At 34.4% G+C, this 16,162-nt stretch overlaps 1 protein-coding gene across 11 annotated transcripts in view; it reads right to left on the bottom strand.

Annotated features, from left to right (window-relative positions):
- Positions 1 to 248: 248 nt before the first annotated feature.
- Positions 249 to 16,162, bottom strand: part of NMD3 (NMD3 ribosome export adaptor) — a 166,485-nt gene continuing 150,571 nt past the window's right edge. For 8 of the 11 annotated variants that reach the window (XM_015445265.4, XM_015445266.4, XM_015445268.4 and 5 more), the window contains 9 exons: positions 15,081 to 15,159; positions 14,464 to 14,560; positions 12,165 to 12,282; positions 10,694 to 10,839; positions 6,910 to 7,022; positions 6,033 to 6,105; positions 3,800 to 3,906; positions 3,055 to 3,125; positions 249 to 2,596 (listed from right to left, as the gene is read on the bottom strand). In XM_015445265.4, the coding sequence (XP_015300751.1) occupies positions 2,466 to 2,596; positions 3,055 to 3,125; positions 3,800 to 3,906; positions 6,033 to 6,105; positions 6,910 to 7,022; positions 10,694 to 10,839; positions 12,165 to 12,282; positions 14,464 to 14,560; positions 15,081 to 15,159 (935 nt within the window). In that variant the 3' untranslated portion in view covers positions 249 to 2,465. The remainder of the gene's footprint in view (positions 2,597 to 3,054; positions 3,126 to 3,799; positions 3,907 to 6,032; positions 6,106 to 6,909; positions 7,023 to 10,693; positions 10,840 to 12,164; positions 12,283 to 14,463; positions 14,561 to 15,080; positions 15,160 to 16,162) is intronic. The other 3 variants (XM_045386685.3, XR_012430825.1, XR_012430826.1) reach the window with 3 other exon arrangements.

Here is a 16,162-nt window from a genome sequence, read left to right as displayed (position 1 = left end):
TATGGATAAAAATATTTTTAAAAATAAACATTCCTTAGGCTGGAAATAACATACCCAGTTATGTAAGGGCTGACTCAATGTGAGCACATTTACTAAAATTAAAGGATCTAGGGGAAACTCTGGTACTAAGTACTGACCAGGGAGGCATTTCCTGGCACACAGCCCAGAGCTTCTGGGTTCTACTAAGGCAAATAATTAGCTTGATGCTGTTAAACATCTCAGTTACACAAGCAACTCTACCCCTGATCTTTTCTTGCTCATCAGTGACTTTTTTTACTGGGGGAGTTGGGGGACAGAGTCTCACTCTGTCGCCCAGGCTAGAGTGCAGTGGCGAGATCTCAACTCACTGCAACCTCCGCCTCCTGGGTTCAAGCGATTCTCCTGCCTCAGTGTCCCGAGTAGCTGGGACTACATGTGTGCACCACCACGCCCGGCTAATTTTTGCATTTTTAGTAGAGATAGGTTTCACTACGTTGGAAAGGCTGGTCTTGAACTCCTGGCCTCAAGTGATTCGCCCTCCTCAGCCTCCCAAAGTGCTGGGATCACAGGCATGAGCCACCGCACCTGGCCCCTCAGTGACTTTTGACTCTAAATCAGCAGCTTCAAGTGCAGATTTGGCTACAAAAAAATAATGACCATACTGACTTGTAAATTAGTTGTATTTATAAATTGGTTATAAATCATGTTCTTGTGCATTTGATTAATACCAGCCTTCCCAAGCCATAACAACTGTGGAACATGATTAAGAATACTGGGTGACCCACAAGCCTCTTGAGTATGGGAACCTTACTACAGTATAGTAGATTTATCAAGGTTATTTAGCTTTGTGCAAGCTCTTGGATGAGTTTTTCTCTTAGCTACATTCGTTTGCCTGTCATAGTCTTTCAACCGAAAAATTTCAATACTTAGTAGAGCATCAAAATGAGTAAGACTAAGTAAGACTCAATAAGGTTAGTGGGAAACTATATTTTTCAGTGGGAAGATTATAAAAGTACTCAAATAACATTAACAATTCTACTCTGGAAAATTGCATGCTTTCTCATGTAAATATGACAACGATGCAACCATCTCAAACACATGAAAAAGGGCAAGGATGGCTTTATTTTCATGCTTTAAAATATCTTGACATGGAAGATGTAAACACAGACCACCAATAAGAACTTGCTTTGGTCAATCTTACCTTTCAAGAACTAGGACAAGCCTTTCCTACTATGCCACCACCAAAGACAGCATATGGCTTTTAGATCCACAATTTTAACAAAATATGCAGACAGAAAAGAAGCCACTATAGAAAATTTAGGCCTTTATTCATAATTTCAAAACTGGAAAGTCCAGTATTAAAAAAAAGAAAAATGTTTCACATAGTGGCACTTGCTCAATCTCTTTATTTAATGGCACACACAGAATAAATGAATTAGCTCTTAGTTGTGGCATACTTAGTAAGTCTGATCTTACTTATAGAAATAGGATCTTAATAATTCATCCTCAGAATACTTTAAAACCTAAGCCAGTTTGTCTTTCAAGGATGTGGAAAGCATTCCTCATTCAAATCTGATTAATAATGGTTTTATAAAGTATGTACCTCATTTTTATTAGTCATTATCTTCATGCTGGATTCTAATATTCTTTTTGATGGTGATGTGTTCAATGACAGAAATTTATAGAGAGAAAATTCCTTCTCAATTTATAAACAAAAATTTTAAAAGCAGCATTTTTGATGTGGTAGGAATATATTTATATGAGAAAAGCAGCTACTACCCTAAACTGGCTAAAATAACAAAAGAACAAATTGTTATTTAACCTTTAAATAATGAGTCTCTATTTGCTATAAACCTACAGACATTTTAAATGTATTTCTTCCTACTGCAATAAAAATTAAGGTAACTCTCTAACAGCTTTTGAAGAGTTAACTTCGTAAGGAAATAAAAAAGATTGACTTGCCTCCTGAATGTCCAGTGATAAACTGAACCCTAATTTTCCTATCTTAAGAACATAAAAATGATGTAAAGTGGATCAAAGTATGTACCAAGTTAATATTAAAAATGCTTCTTCATATGGTCTTTTACTAAAGTAATCAATGTAAAAATAATGTAAAAATGTGTTTTTGCTTGAAAATTTAGTGAATGTTCAAGGAATCACAATTTTTGAGCTTTTACATCCAGAGTACTATACTATGTGAAAATACTACAGTGCCTCATATAAAAAAAGCACAGTGATAAAATTCCACATGTAAAATAGCCTAAATATCAATAATAATTACATTCTCCATAATCTTTTATTATCTAAAACTTCAAAGCCATGCATCTTTTTCAGTGGTTTGAGTGAGCACTCAAAACAATCATGTTTATTCAGGTTTAAAACTAAATTTCTCCTCTTGAAATCTGGAGGCATAGAGAGTAGACACTTAAGGTAATTTTGTCCAACTTCTTAAGCCCATGTATGTGGAAACAGTCTACAACATCTCATTATGTCATCATTGATGCACCTTCTTCACCAGTGGCATCTTGGGAAATGTGAAGGTCTTCGAGCATCTCAGCCAGACTAATTCGAGGTGCTCCTTCATCATCTGTGTCACTTTCCACAGGGATGGTTGAATCTAAAAAAAAATACAAAGAGAATAAAATAAATACAAAGTATTTATATGTATACAAAGTATTAAATAAGTATATTTGAAAATATACAAATATCTACCTTTACCATTATTATGTAACTATATTGTATCAGAAGCTCTTGTCTCTTACAGCAGTCATTCAAATTATAATCACTGAACAAATGAACTGAATAACTGTATGAATATACTTCCACCACTATAGGAGTGAGCAACTTAAGCGATCAGGCTAGAATGCAAATAATATTAACTGTAATATACAAAACAGTATTTTATAAAGTTTTATTTATTGTTTTGCAAGTTTTTTTCTGTAGAAGTCTGACTAGAGTAGTTGAAAAACAATTAAAGACATTTATGAGAATCAAAGCTTAAGATACCAAAATATTCACACTAGGAACTATACTTATATACAGAACAAATGACTTAAACACTCCTAGAACACCAACCTCTGTAAATGTTGACATTTTTTCTAATTGCCTCATCTTCTTCAAGATCTTCAAGAAAATCTTGGTATTGCCTTTAAATAAACATTTAAATATTTCATCAGCAAAAATATAGTTATATTTTCTTCATTTTAAGGACTATGTAGACATACTGCTGTTTCCCACTCACATTTCATGATACAATTTTATATAAACTCATTTTTTTTAGACATTGGCATCTTCATCAGTAAAGCCACTTTTTGAATCATTCAATACACTGTTTTAGAACATTGTCTTCATTTCTGCTTAAATTATTTGAGAAATAACACACTTGGCATCAATGAGCTGTTTCCTTTATCTCAAGCTAGAAGTACTCATCTGCTATTTGTGATATTCATAATGTAATTATTTGTTATAAAGTCATGTGCCACATACTCTATGATGTTCACACAACAAAATCACCTAATGATGCATTTCTCAGAAGGTATGCCCACTGTTAAGCAAAGTACGACTATATTTTAACTTTTCAAATGAATTGTTTACATTAACACTACAATTATTAGGTCATAAACCAGGAGATAATTACTAAATCTGTGTTAAATGTCTTTACATCATCTTATACTGATTCCATTAATACCTTGATAAGAATCCAAGATTATAATAGAGTGCAAGGATCAATTATGTGATGCCTATTTCTTTACAACATAAAAAGTATTTATCATAAAGATTTCCTTTGAGACAACATAAGAGATTTAAAGAAAAGCGAGACCTTTCATCATCTGTATCCATGTTTTCTCTCTCTCTTGCAAGCTCTTTCAATTTCCAGTTTCTACGACGCTGACGTTTGGTCCGGTCATAGCTCTTCTTGATTAATACCTGCAAGATAAATACTTGTAAAGTTATAAAGAATGGGAACTATACAGTGAGGCCACAAAATTCAGTAAAGCTAAAAAATGACCAAACTAATGACAGTGGTTACACCTCACGAGAAAGGGGAAGGGATGTTGAGGCAGTGTCAATAGAAAAATTTTAAAATTTTTCTCCATGTATTTTAACTTTTTATGAGAATGGATTCAAGCATTATTTGTATAATTGTTAAAATTTACTAAAGTTTTTCAGTGATTGAATACTATTTTTCTTAATAACAAAAACTGCAGTTTTCTTTTAACTCAAACTTCAGCTTTCAGCTACCATTCATATAAATCATTCTGAATATCACAAGTAGATACTTTTTCTTTCTCTTATTCTCACCAATAAGCATTTACAGAATTATATAACTTTCACAACGTATCTTAGAATGCTTATAGAATGAAAATAATTTTACAAAACACAAAATCTTGTAAGATTGCCATGGTCTCCTCTTATGACCTTGTTAGAAATACCTATTTAGACTTACACTCCAACCATGCTGTTATTCCTAATTTATCAACTAATAAAAGCACAACTGGGCAGGTGGTCGGAGTCCTTGATTTGTCATGGCTTTTTTTTTTTTTTTGCTCACTGCTAAAGATATCAATGTTTATTCTAAAAGATTAAGCAAGTATAGAAGACAGGGTCTTTCACACTAATTTCATTCACTGTTTCTCATGATCCTTAACCTCATCATGTTAGAACAGATTTTTCAGAATTAATAGTCTTTTTCGAAGACTTGATACTGTGAAGATTATTTTTCACTGACATTTTATTCAGCTTTGAATAACAGCCTTAACTCTAAATGCCTTCTTAACTGAACAATATATGTGAAACGAAGTGAGCCTAATAAAAATGAACCTGAATAAATGCTAAATGTCACCATTTTTAGCTGCAAATTTATTTATTTATCTTTTGGAGATGGAGTCTCGCTCTGTCGCCCAGGCTGGAGTGCAGTGGCATGATCTTGGCTCACTGCAACCTCTACCTCCCAAGTTCAAGCAGTTCTTCTGTCTCAGCCTCCTAAGTAGCTGGGACTACAGGTGCATGCTACCATGCCCAGCTAATTTTTTATATTTTAAAAGATGGGGTTTTACTGTGTTGTCCAGGCTGGTCTCCAACTCCTGAGCTCAAGCAATCTGCCCACCTCAGCCTCCCAGAGTGCTAGGATTACAGGCGTGAGCCACCGCACCCGGCTAAATTTATTTTTGCTCTACAGATAATATCAGGTATTTTGAGAGAGAATGCAAATGTGATTAGAAGAGGAACAAAAAATCACAATAAATCTTGGATTTACCCCACCAAGAAAAATTATTTAAAATGAAACCAGGCATGATAGGTGACACCTGTAATTCCACCTACTTGAGAGGCTGAGGTCAGAGGATCACTTGAAGCCAGGAGTTCCAGACCAGCCTGAGCAACACAAGATCCCGTCTCTACAAAATATTTTTTAAACATTAGCTGGGAGTGGTGGCATGTGCCTGTAGTCTCAGCTACTCAGGAGGCTGAGGTGGGAGGATTACTTGAGCTCAGAAGTTTGAGCTGCAGTGAGTGACGATCATGACTGCATGCAAGCCTGGGCAATAAAGCAAGACTCCCGTTTCTTTCTTTCTTTTTTTTGAGACAGAGTTCTGTTCTTGTTGCCCAGGCTGGAGTGCAATGGCACAATCTCAGCTTACTGCAACCTCCGCCTCTGCCTCCCAGGTTCAGGTGATTCTCCTGCCTTAGCCTCCCAAGTAGCTGGGATTACCAGCATGCACCACCATGCCCAGCTAATTTTTTTGTATTTTTAATAGAGGCAGGGTTTCTCCATGTTGGTCAGGCTGGTTTCGAACTCCCGACCTCAGGTGATCCACCTGCCTAGGCCTCCCAAAGTGCTGGGATTACAGCCTTGAGCCACCACACCCAGCCTCCCGTTTAAGAAAAAAAAAAAAAAAGACTTTTGCTATTATACCTTATCTGCAGTTTCAGAAATCTCTAAATTGATTTGTTATTTTCAAAAGTGTGAATGAACTCCTACCTACCTCGTACCCCTAAGAGTTACATTCATCCTCTTTAACACAGGAAAAAAGGGAAAAAATCTAAAGCCTTACCACATCTGGAACTCTATCTGAGTTCATTTTGTTGACATGCTCATCATTTAAGTTACAATTGGCCAAATCAAACCTGAAATGTAAACAATGAAAAACTTAGTGACCATTTATCCTTTGTGTGTAACTTTTTATTTTATGGATATCACCTAAAACTTCCTAAAAATCAAACATTTAATACGCTTCCCACTTTAAAAGTTCTGTCATTTATTACACAATGAACATGCTTCTGTAGATGCTGGTAAAGATAATAAGGAACTCCAAGTTTCATTTATAATCAATTATTGTCCACCTTGCCATACATCTGTAAAAGCAAAACAGACTTACATATCAGTCCAACTTTAGAACTCAATTAGATGCTTCCTTCTAGTTTATTTTAAACAAAACAGAAAAAAACTTCATTCTCTAGTAAAAGAAACTGAAATCCTAAAAGCAAAAGTAATATTTGAGGATTTAATCAGACACTCACTGATAAGCTCTGATTCAGAAAGAACTGATGTATACCTTTACACAAGCCTTTGTATAAATAGTTGCCATATCTTAAAAGTGAGTTACCTGATCAGTAGCAAATGCACAATAAAAAACAACCCAATCTGCAAAAGCAGCTCTAAATATGGATATAACCACATAACTTCAAAGTTCAATTAACAAAATATTAGAACAAATTACTCTTTAAGATTATAACCAAAATGGAGTAACTATGGGCTTCTGTCCAACCCGCAGTTTAATTTAGTTATCAACAATAAAATGAGTTATAAGGTTCCTAAGAACCCTTCGATCTTTTTAGAGTAAGCAATGTTAGTATTTTAGGTAGTTTTGCTGGTTCCCAAAGGAAATTTGCAATCCCACTTGGCAGTTTAAAATATGAAATAATACAAACCCTAACACCAGGTCTCCGGGATTTAGAAGATGTCCCAAATGAGTACGACAAAAATACTGTTTATCTGTATTCATTTCAGATGTCTTCTGTACCCAGACTTCCCCGAGGGCATGCTTAAGAGGAAAGAAAATGTACTCTTCAATAATCTAAACGTAACTCTAAAAGCATCTCAGAGAAAAGTTAAATACAATATTGATTTTTGGTTTTCTAATTTTTAAAGACAGAATTTTTTTTTTATTTTTCTGATACGTGAAACACTGTCAAAATTAACAAATTACTGAATCATGAGTACAGAGACTCACAAGCAATTCATAAAAATAAATCATTGACTTTTTCTAAGATTTTATTCAAGACTTTCATGATTAACAATTTCCCTAAAAAAATATATATGTAGAATTTTGAAAAGAAATGTTTTCACAGGAAGATGGGCCAATATAGGCAGAGTGAACAAAATAAGTGAAAAGGTAGGAGAATCTTAAAGCAAGAAAGTATTCCAAGCAAACTCTTTCTTGACACAAGGGTTCAGACAAGACAGCCTAGAAATCCTAGTAGTAAACCACTAGAGAAGCCAAATCTTTATCGAATTAGTTTTTAAAGTATCTACTAGTGTAGAGTACAATCATTCATATATATGTATATATATATTGCAGAAACAACATTCCGATTTTTAAACTAGAAAACTATTAATTACCTTTCCAACATGCCAACATCTTTAACAACAAAGACAGACCAACTAAAGTGAGATCAAGAGCAAAATACTAACAGTTATAAATAAAATTAAGGAATCTCAAACTAAAGTTATGAAAAGAATCAGTATTTCTTATTGCAGTTGGTCAAAGAAAAAGAAATAAAAAAAAAAAAAAGAAATAGAGTGGAAAGAGAAACTGAAATAAAAGACAAGTCTCAAACTTAAGAACTGCAAAAGAAAAGTCAATAGGGAAACTAAATTTTATTTAACAGGATTTACTTTCTAAATATTAGACTTCTACTTGTAAGAAATTTATTAACCTCTTCTAGCTGTCTTTTAAAAACCAAGAAAATATAACATCTGGTTTTCTGTCTGCCTGAGGGGAAGTGGTACTCTACATTTATTATAAATGAAAAGTTTGCCCTTAAGTATATTACCTTAATTTTTAAATAAAATGTAGAAAGTCATCTGTCTTCCATTTCCATTGATTTTTCCCAAATTATCACAAGTTATTTTTGTCTCAAGAAGCATTATTAGCGCGCGCGCGCACACACACACACACTTATCCTGGGAGTCTCTAGATACTATTTCACACTAAAAGAAGCCAGACTTTCATCTTTGAAGAAACATTTGATTTCAGATATGGGTTAGAAACCATACATGTGATTTTGGAACACCTGAATGCTGTGTTGTGCCAGAAATCAAGGATGCTTTCAAAGACTAGGAAAGTTATGTCAAAACAACAATAGGAACCATTCTGAGGGGGCTCCCATTGAAAAAATTTGGGGCAATATGAGGATTTTTAAAAAAAGAAAGTCCAGGCACTCATGTTCATGCCTATAAGGGAGGCAGGAGGATTGTTTGAAACTAGCCTGAAAAAACAGTGAGACTGACTCTACAAAAAAATTAAAAAATAGAAATTAGACAGGTATGACAGCATGCTGAGGTGTGAGGTGGTAGGATCACTGGAGCACACAAGCTCAAGGTCCCAATGACCTATGATCATACCATTGAACTCCAGCTCTGAGAGAAAGAGTGAGACCTTGTGTCTTTAAAAAAAAAAAAAAAGGAAAAGAAAAGACGAAGGGAGAGGAGGGGAGAAGAAGAAAACAAAAGAAAATACAGTAAATATATAATACTTATACTTCATGAGATCATAATGATAGTCACAGAGACACCACCTGTATGTGTAAGCTAATTTTCACCACTGGAAATGACTCCTAGATCAACTCTTTACTCTAAAAATATTTACTAAAAGAATTAATAATTTATGCATAGGCCAGAGGAGGTGGCTCATGCCTGTAATCCCAACACTTTGGGAGGCCAAGGAAGGAGGATTGCTTGAGCTCAGGAGTTTGAGACCAGCCTGAGTAACATGGAGACCCCATCTCTACAAAGAAATAAAAAAATTAGCTAATTTTTTATTACCTGGGCATGGTGGCACATACTTGTGGTCTCAGCTACTTACAAGGCTGAGGCAGGAGGATCACTTGAGCCCAGAAGTTTGAAGCTACATCGAGTTATGAAGCCACACTGCACTCCAGCCCAAACAACATGGCAAGATCATAATTAATTAAAAGAATGCATGCAAATGAGCATTTCAGGAATGCTACATAGCCCCTAGTTAATAATGAAAAGCTCTTTTTTAAGAATGACAGCTAATAAATGTAGAATACAAATAGAAAATGCACGATTCTGTAACCCTAAATAAAATAATTAATTTACGGGCAAGAATTATCAACAGATGCTAAAGCCAGAAAAAAAAAAAAAAAAGAGATAACAGGAACTCAATACTTGCATATTATTATAGTATTAAGCCACAGATTGCTTGCTGGTCAAAAGGAAAAAAAATCCTAACATACAATGGAGGAATCTATCGCTATGTTAACAAGTGAAACAGCCAGACATTACTTATCTCTTTTACATGCATCACCTCTGAACTGTTCTGGCAAGAAAAATTTAACCTAAACTTAACCAAACCTTTAGATCAACTTTCCAGTTTAGAGGAAACACAAGGAATTAAGAAGCAAGTTAAATGGCATCATGAGGAAACAAGATAGATTTAGAAGGTGGAGTATTCTACAAGATAAATGCACTAGTTGTCTAAGGAAGTTGGTATCATAACCAATAAAAGAAAAAAGAAGGCGGAGCTGAGATCCGGCCACTAAACTCTAGCCTGGGCAGCAGAGCGAGACTCTGTCTCAAAAAAAAAAAAAAAAAGACTAAAAAGGTATAATATTCCCATTTAATATGTGATCTCCAATTGAATACCTGTTTGAACAAGGCATAAAAGACACTTTCGGGACAAATGAGGAAATCTGAATATAATAATCCCCCCTTATCCACAGTTTACCTTTCAAAGGTTTCATCTGCCCACAGTTAATCGCTATCCAAAAATAGGTTGGTAGAGTAGAATTAGACAACTTTGAGAAAGAGACTACATTCACACAACTTTTATTACAGTATATTGTTATAATTGGTCTATTTTATTATTATCGTTGATCTCTTACTGTGCCTAATTTATACATTAAACTTTATCATAGGTATGTTTGTATAGGAAAAAAACAATATACATAGAGTTTGGTACTATTGTGGTTTCAAAAACCCACTGGGGGTCTTGGAATGATAGTATCCCCTTGGATAAGAGCAGAATACTGTGTAGACTACATGTTTTATAGGTATGGTAACAATATTTTCATTATGTAGAAAAATATTCCTGTGTGTGAGAGATGCACACTTAAGTATTTAGTATTTGGTGATGACTTTTTAAAAGTCAAGATAACCACTACAAAAATAAAGGTCCTCCTCTATAAAAATAAAGCAAAGAAAAGCCTCTTTTTTATATAATGGAGTAAACATTTAAAAGATTTTCCTACACAAAAGAGAATAAATTAACATTCTAAGTCTAATAATTTCCACAAAGGCCACACATTAAAAAGACAAAAAAAAAAAAAAAAAAGAAAACTTTTGTCCTAATGTGGTGCTAAGTTTGGATTCCATACTGTGGAATCACCAACAAATTTTTATTTTAAAGAGGGACTGAAACAATAATAACTGAGGAAAAAAAAATTCACTGGCAGGTAGGATGTAGCTTACTTTTTTTGATATCATTCCAGCACCTGCAGCACGTTTTATATCTCGGACTGTGCTGCATTCCATCACAATAAACTCCTCTAGCTGTTTGGGATGACATAAACTATTAAAAGGGTGACTCCAGAAAGTGCTCCCATCAATATCTGCAACTAAAAATAAGGATAGAACACAAAAACATAAGAAAAACTATATATTTCAGAGTCATCAAATGTATTAACTAAGAAGAAACTGGTAGATGCCAACTGGGAAGTGGCAGGTCAACAGAACTAGTGTCAACTCACTCCTTAGGGTCATCAATTACTCCTATAAACCAACCACAAACTTCTCAAAGCACAAGAAAAATATATCAGATGTCAAACATATCTTAAATAGTTACTATAACCAGAATGCCACAGGGCTAAGTGCCTTTTAAATAAGATCAGATCCAATCAGTGGTATAGTTGTTTCATGTGCTGGCACTTTATTTTAGAAACATATCTGTCATCTTAGCTGCTTAGTTTACGGGAAATAAAGCCTAGTTCTACCAGAGAGGTAAAGAATGTCCATCTCAGTATTGCAAACAGATCTTTAACTTAGGAATCCTAACTGATAAAGATAATGAATGACTTTCCAGAAAAATATCAAAATAAACTCACTTTTTGCATAAAGGAAACTTATATTACAGAAAATACATGAAAAAGATCAAGTAGAAGATACATCCAAATACTAAGATACCTACTAAAATGTGGTCTTAAAAAATAATTTACTCTATAGAGAATGTTAAAAAATGATCTACAGTAATAACAAAATCAGCTAAAATTCATATTCAAATTAAATGTTCCAATGGGCCACAAAAAGCCAAATGTTCCAAAATTTAAAATAACTGCTAGACACCAAATTTTGGCAATGGACTTAATAGTCCCAAAAATTAAATGAGGTAAGTAAATCAATTTCAGGCTGGAGGTGGTGGCTCACACTTGTAATCCCAGCACCTTGGGAGGCCAAGGCGGGGAGATTACAAGGTCAGGATTCGAGACCAGCCTGGCCAACACAGTGTCTACCAAAAATACAATAATTAGCTGGGCGTGGTGGTGGACGCCTGTAATCCCAGCTACTTGGGAAGCTGCAGCAGGAGAATCGCTTGAAACTGGGAGGCAGAGGTTGCAGTGAGCCAAGATTGCGCCACTACACACTAGCCTGGGCGATAGAGCTAGACTCCATCTCAAAAAACAAAAAAAGTCAATTTCAGTAAAAATCAATGGAATAAACCAGTAAATATGTAAAAGTTAACAGAATTGTTTCTTTAAATAAAAAATACAAGAGTAACTAATCAAAGTCTTGTATTTCCACAGTGTTTTGTACTAAACAATAGCACAAATTTTAACTAACGTTTCAAAACAATATTAGCAAGAATGCCTGAAAAATTAACAACACGAATTATTACTGTTCATCATACAGAACAAAATTGTCAAGGCAAATCATTTCCAGAATTTACCTTGTAGGGTGTTTGGATCAATGAGGTGAATGGCACTGGTTACTCGAATACACACACAAATCTGGTTCATATTTCCTAGGCTTTGTGCCAGTTTTGGAGACAGACAGACAACATTATCCTAGGCATAAGAACTAACATTTAGAATGAGGCATATCCTAAATAACAGTTCAATAAACACCCAATCCAATTGCACTTGATCAACCAAAACGTTATTTTCAATTTACCAATCAACAAAGACACTAAAGAATCAGACCTTAATTATGATAGGCATTTTGTCTTAATAAAAATGCTTTAAAAAAAATCCTGGCTGAGCACGGTGGCTCACTCCTATAATTCCAGCAATCTGGGAAGACAAGATGGGAGAATCCCTTGAGGCCAGGAGTTCAAGTCCAACCTGGACAATATGGACACCCTGTTTTCACATATATATATATTTTAATTAGTCAAACATGGTGGTGCATGCCTGTGGGCCTAGCTACTTGGGAGGCTGAGGTGGAATGACAGCCTGGGCCCAGGAGGGCGAGGCTTCAGTGAGCTGAGGTGGTGCCACTGCACTCTAGCCTAGGTGACAACAAAACTGTGTCAAAAAAAAAAAAAAAGAAAGAAAGAAATCCAGGGCCTATTCGCCAAGCTATTATTATTTCCATTTTACTGCAGTGTAAATGCCTCATCACTCTACATGTTAATACAGCGTACATTCTAAACAGAGTACTATAAACATCAGGAGGAGAGTGATTCTATAAATCCACCTGTGACTTCTTTCAATCTCCATTAAAAATAAACTTCAAAGGAACATATTTCTCTTACATGGCTACATGTGCCAATATACAATCAAAGATTTAAGCCCAAAAAAGTCACGTATTCATTTATATTGGGAGACATGAAGCAGCAACATATGTTTTTAAACTGAATTAAAATACAAAAAAGATCTGAGTTATATTTTAAGGTGTATCTATTCACAATCATAACAGCTATTAGTCCAGTCCTTGTTTTTTAATACATGAGTTTCCAAAGATAAACAAATATACTTTTTTACATAGTGTAAGACATATGTTAATTTTTACATGTGTAAAACTCAGTTACACAAGGCCTAAATATGCCCTCACACCTAAATTCATATTGCTCAAGCTTTGTATCAGGGAAACATTCACTGTTTTAAACCAGAGGTTGGCAAAATGCCACCCTCAGGACAAATCTGACCCAACATCTGTTTTTGTAAATAAAGTTTTACCGGAACACAGCCCTGACATTCCTTTACATATTACCCATGCTACTTTTATACAACAATAGCAAAGCTGAGTAGCTGCGAAAGAGATTATACGGCCTAAAAGTTAAAAAAATTTACCATCTGGCTCTTTACAAAGAAAGTTTGCTGACCCTATTTTAAGCTATCATTTCATACCTAGTACATACTATAAAACAGCAATAGCAGCTTTAAAGCTTTAGAGACACAGACCTGGGTGCAAATCCTAGCTTCATCATTTTGTGATCATGTAACTTTGGGCAAATTGTCTAACCTCTTCAAACTTCAATTTCCTCGTCTCCAAAATGATATGGTTTACCTCAGTTATTATGAGATGAGAATGAGGTGAAAGACACTAAAGTATCTACATTAACTTAATGCAGAATGGTCATAATAAATAATGGCAGTTATTATTAGTGGTTTAATACTGACATATAAATTCTTACATGGCAAAGACCTATAGTTATACAATCCTCAGTACACAGCCTTCTATATAATAGATGCTCAACAACTATTTATTGAATTGTAATTCGTATATTTTTTGAAGCAGAGTTTTAGTACAATAAAATGAAATAATCTACATTTTAAATGTTTTATTCAGCTTATGTTTTAAAATCATAAAAATGATTTTATGATCTCATTTTCACATTATCCCAATATTCTTTAATTTCTTGCCAAAATTTAGTTTGTATATGTTCCACAAAGTGGCTCACTAATAATGATTTTAATGTCATTTCTTTTATTCAATTTCACTGAGCTATCACATAGGCTCACAGGATCACAAATTTTAAACAATATGGACTTTTATCAACTGTAACCAGGTCTTTTCATTTTAATACACCAAAATAAAAGGCATGTCAATTCATAATTATAAGCATGATTTTTTTAAAAACATTTATCTTTTAACTAGGCTGAATATGTTAGAAATCACTTAAGGAACTTATTCTAAATTTTTAACCAACCCTAGACGAAAACCAGGAGCTACAAATTACATATACACCAATTAATTACTTGTACTCTTTTACAGATATGGATTAAATGAAAAAAAAAAAATACCTTGCATACTGGAACAATTTCCACAGAAAAAGTGCTTTTGTAATTGTATGTGTTACTATGGATATCTTGAGAGATCAGTCTTTGTGATGCTTTGTATCTATTAAGAAAAAAGTTAGTAATATAAAGACAAAGGTCATTAACTTGTATAGACTCAGGAATATCAATTTTCATTAAATCAAACCATCATTGTCCAAAGTCTAAAATGGCTTCCTGACACCTCCTCTGGTAAAACCTAGTGTCCTCCACTTGCATTTCAAAACCTTCACCATTCTGACTAAGCCCTACCTTTTCTACCAAACCTCTAGAACACGCTGTTGGCTCAGACCAATCTACTTTCTATATAGCATTATTGAAAGTCACACTAATGCCCACTGCAAGTCTGTTCACACTAACAGTACCTTTCAATATAAACTCCAGCTATGAAAATTTCCTGATCTTTGGAGCACAAGTCCTACCTCCTCTATGAGTGTGTGGTTAACCCAATATATGCTTCCTGATTGTGTAAGTATCATCTCTACTACAATTTTAAAGAGAAGTTGTCTGAGCCTGAAGAATATAGGTGATCCACATCCATTCCCGGGTCCTTAGACTTAGTCACAATCAGGTCCCGAACATACCTACAGGGAACTGTACACTGAAGAAATTCGACCATCTTCTGAGCATGTTGTTTTGAGGAATAATAAAAATCCAGACCATCTTAAAAAAAAAAAAAAAGCCATATGAAAATAATTATGCAAAATAGAATTCTCCTCTACTAACATGACTATATTATACATTATATCTGTTTTAAACAAAATCAAATTATTAGAAAACTCTATTGTAGTCACAACAGATTAGAGATATCACTTAAGACTTCTTTGGCAAAAAGACAGACAAAATAAATCAGCAAATGAAAATAAAACTCATAATTTTAATTCTAGAAAAAATAAAACTCAAGGCCAAGGGGGACAGAAAAACAACAAAGAAAGTTTATGAACAGCCGGGTGCCATGGCTCATGCCTGTAATCCCAGCACTTTGGGAGGCTGAGCCAGGCGGATCATGAGGTCAGGAGATCAAAACCATCCTGGTGAAACTCCGTCTCTACTAGAAATATAAAAAATTAGCCAGATGCGGTGGCACGTGCCTGTAATCCCAGCTACTCGGGAGGCCGAGGCAGGAGAATTGCTTGAACCCAACTGGCGGAGGTTGCCGTGAGTCCAGACTGCACCACTGCACTCCAGCCTGGGTGACAGAGCAAGACTTCGTCTCAAAAAAAAAGAAAGTTATTTTATGTAATAAATGGATTAATCTACCAAGAAGATAACAGGAAATTATCCGAGATACAGAAAACAAAAACTATTAGAAAAAGAAAAGAAAAAAATTAACACATATTAACACATACAATCATTGTGAAGGACTAGAATAGGATTCTCTCAAAACCAAAATGATAAAATTGACAAAAAATAGTAACAATTCACAGAACTTGAATAACCAACTATCAAGGTCTAGTTAACTGAGATTATAGAACACAGTTCTAAGAAAGAATACATATTTTTTCAAACATTCATAAAACATTCATTTAAAAAACATGTATTAAGATTTTAAACAGAAAAACAATTTCAATAAATCCTAAACAGTAGAAATTACTAAAGACAACATTATCTCATCACAAAGCAGTAGCACTAAGAATCATCGAGAAAGGAATAGCCAAAGGCAAAC

Source organism: Macaca fascicularis, chromosome 2, assembly GCF_037993035.2.
Source record: "Macaca fascicularis isolate 582-1 chromosome 2, T2T-MFA8v1.1".
In the NCBI taxonomy this organism is placed as follows: Eukaryota; Metazoa; Chordata; class Mammalia; order Primates; family Cercopithecidae; genus Macaca; species Macaca fascicularis.
The sequence above is the reverse complement of the archived record's forward strand: the minus strand, read 5'-3'. Positions and strand labels throughout refer to the sequence as shown.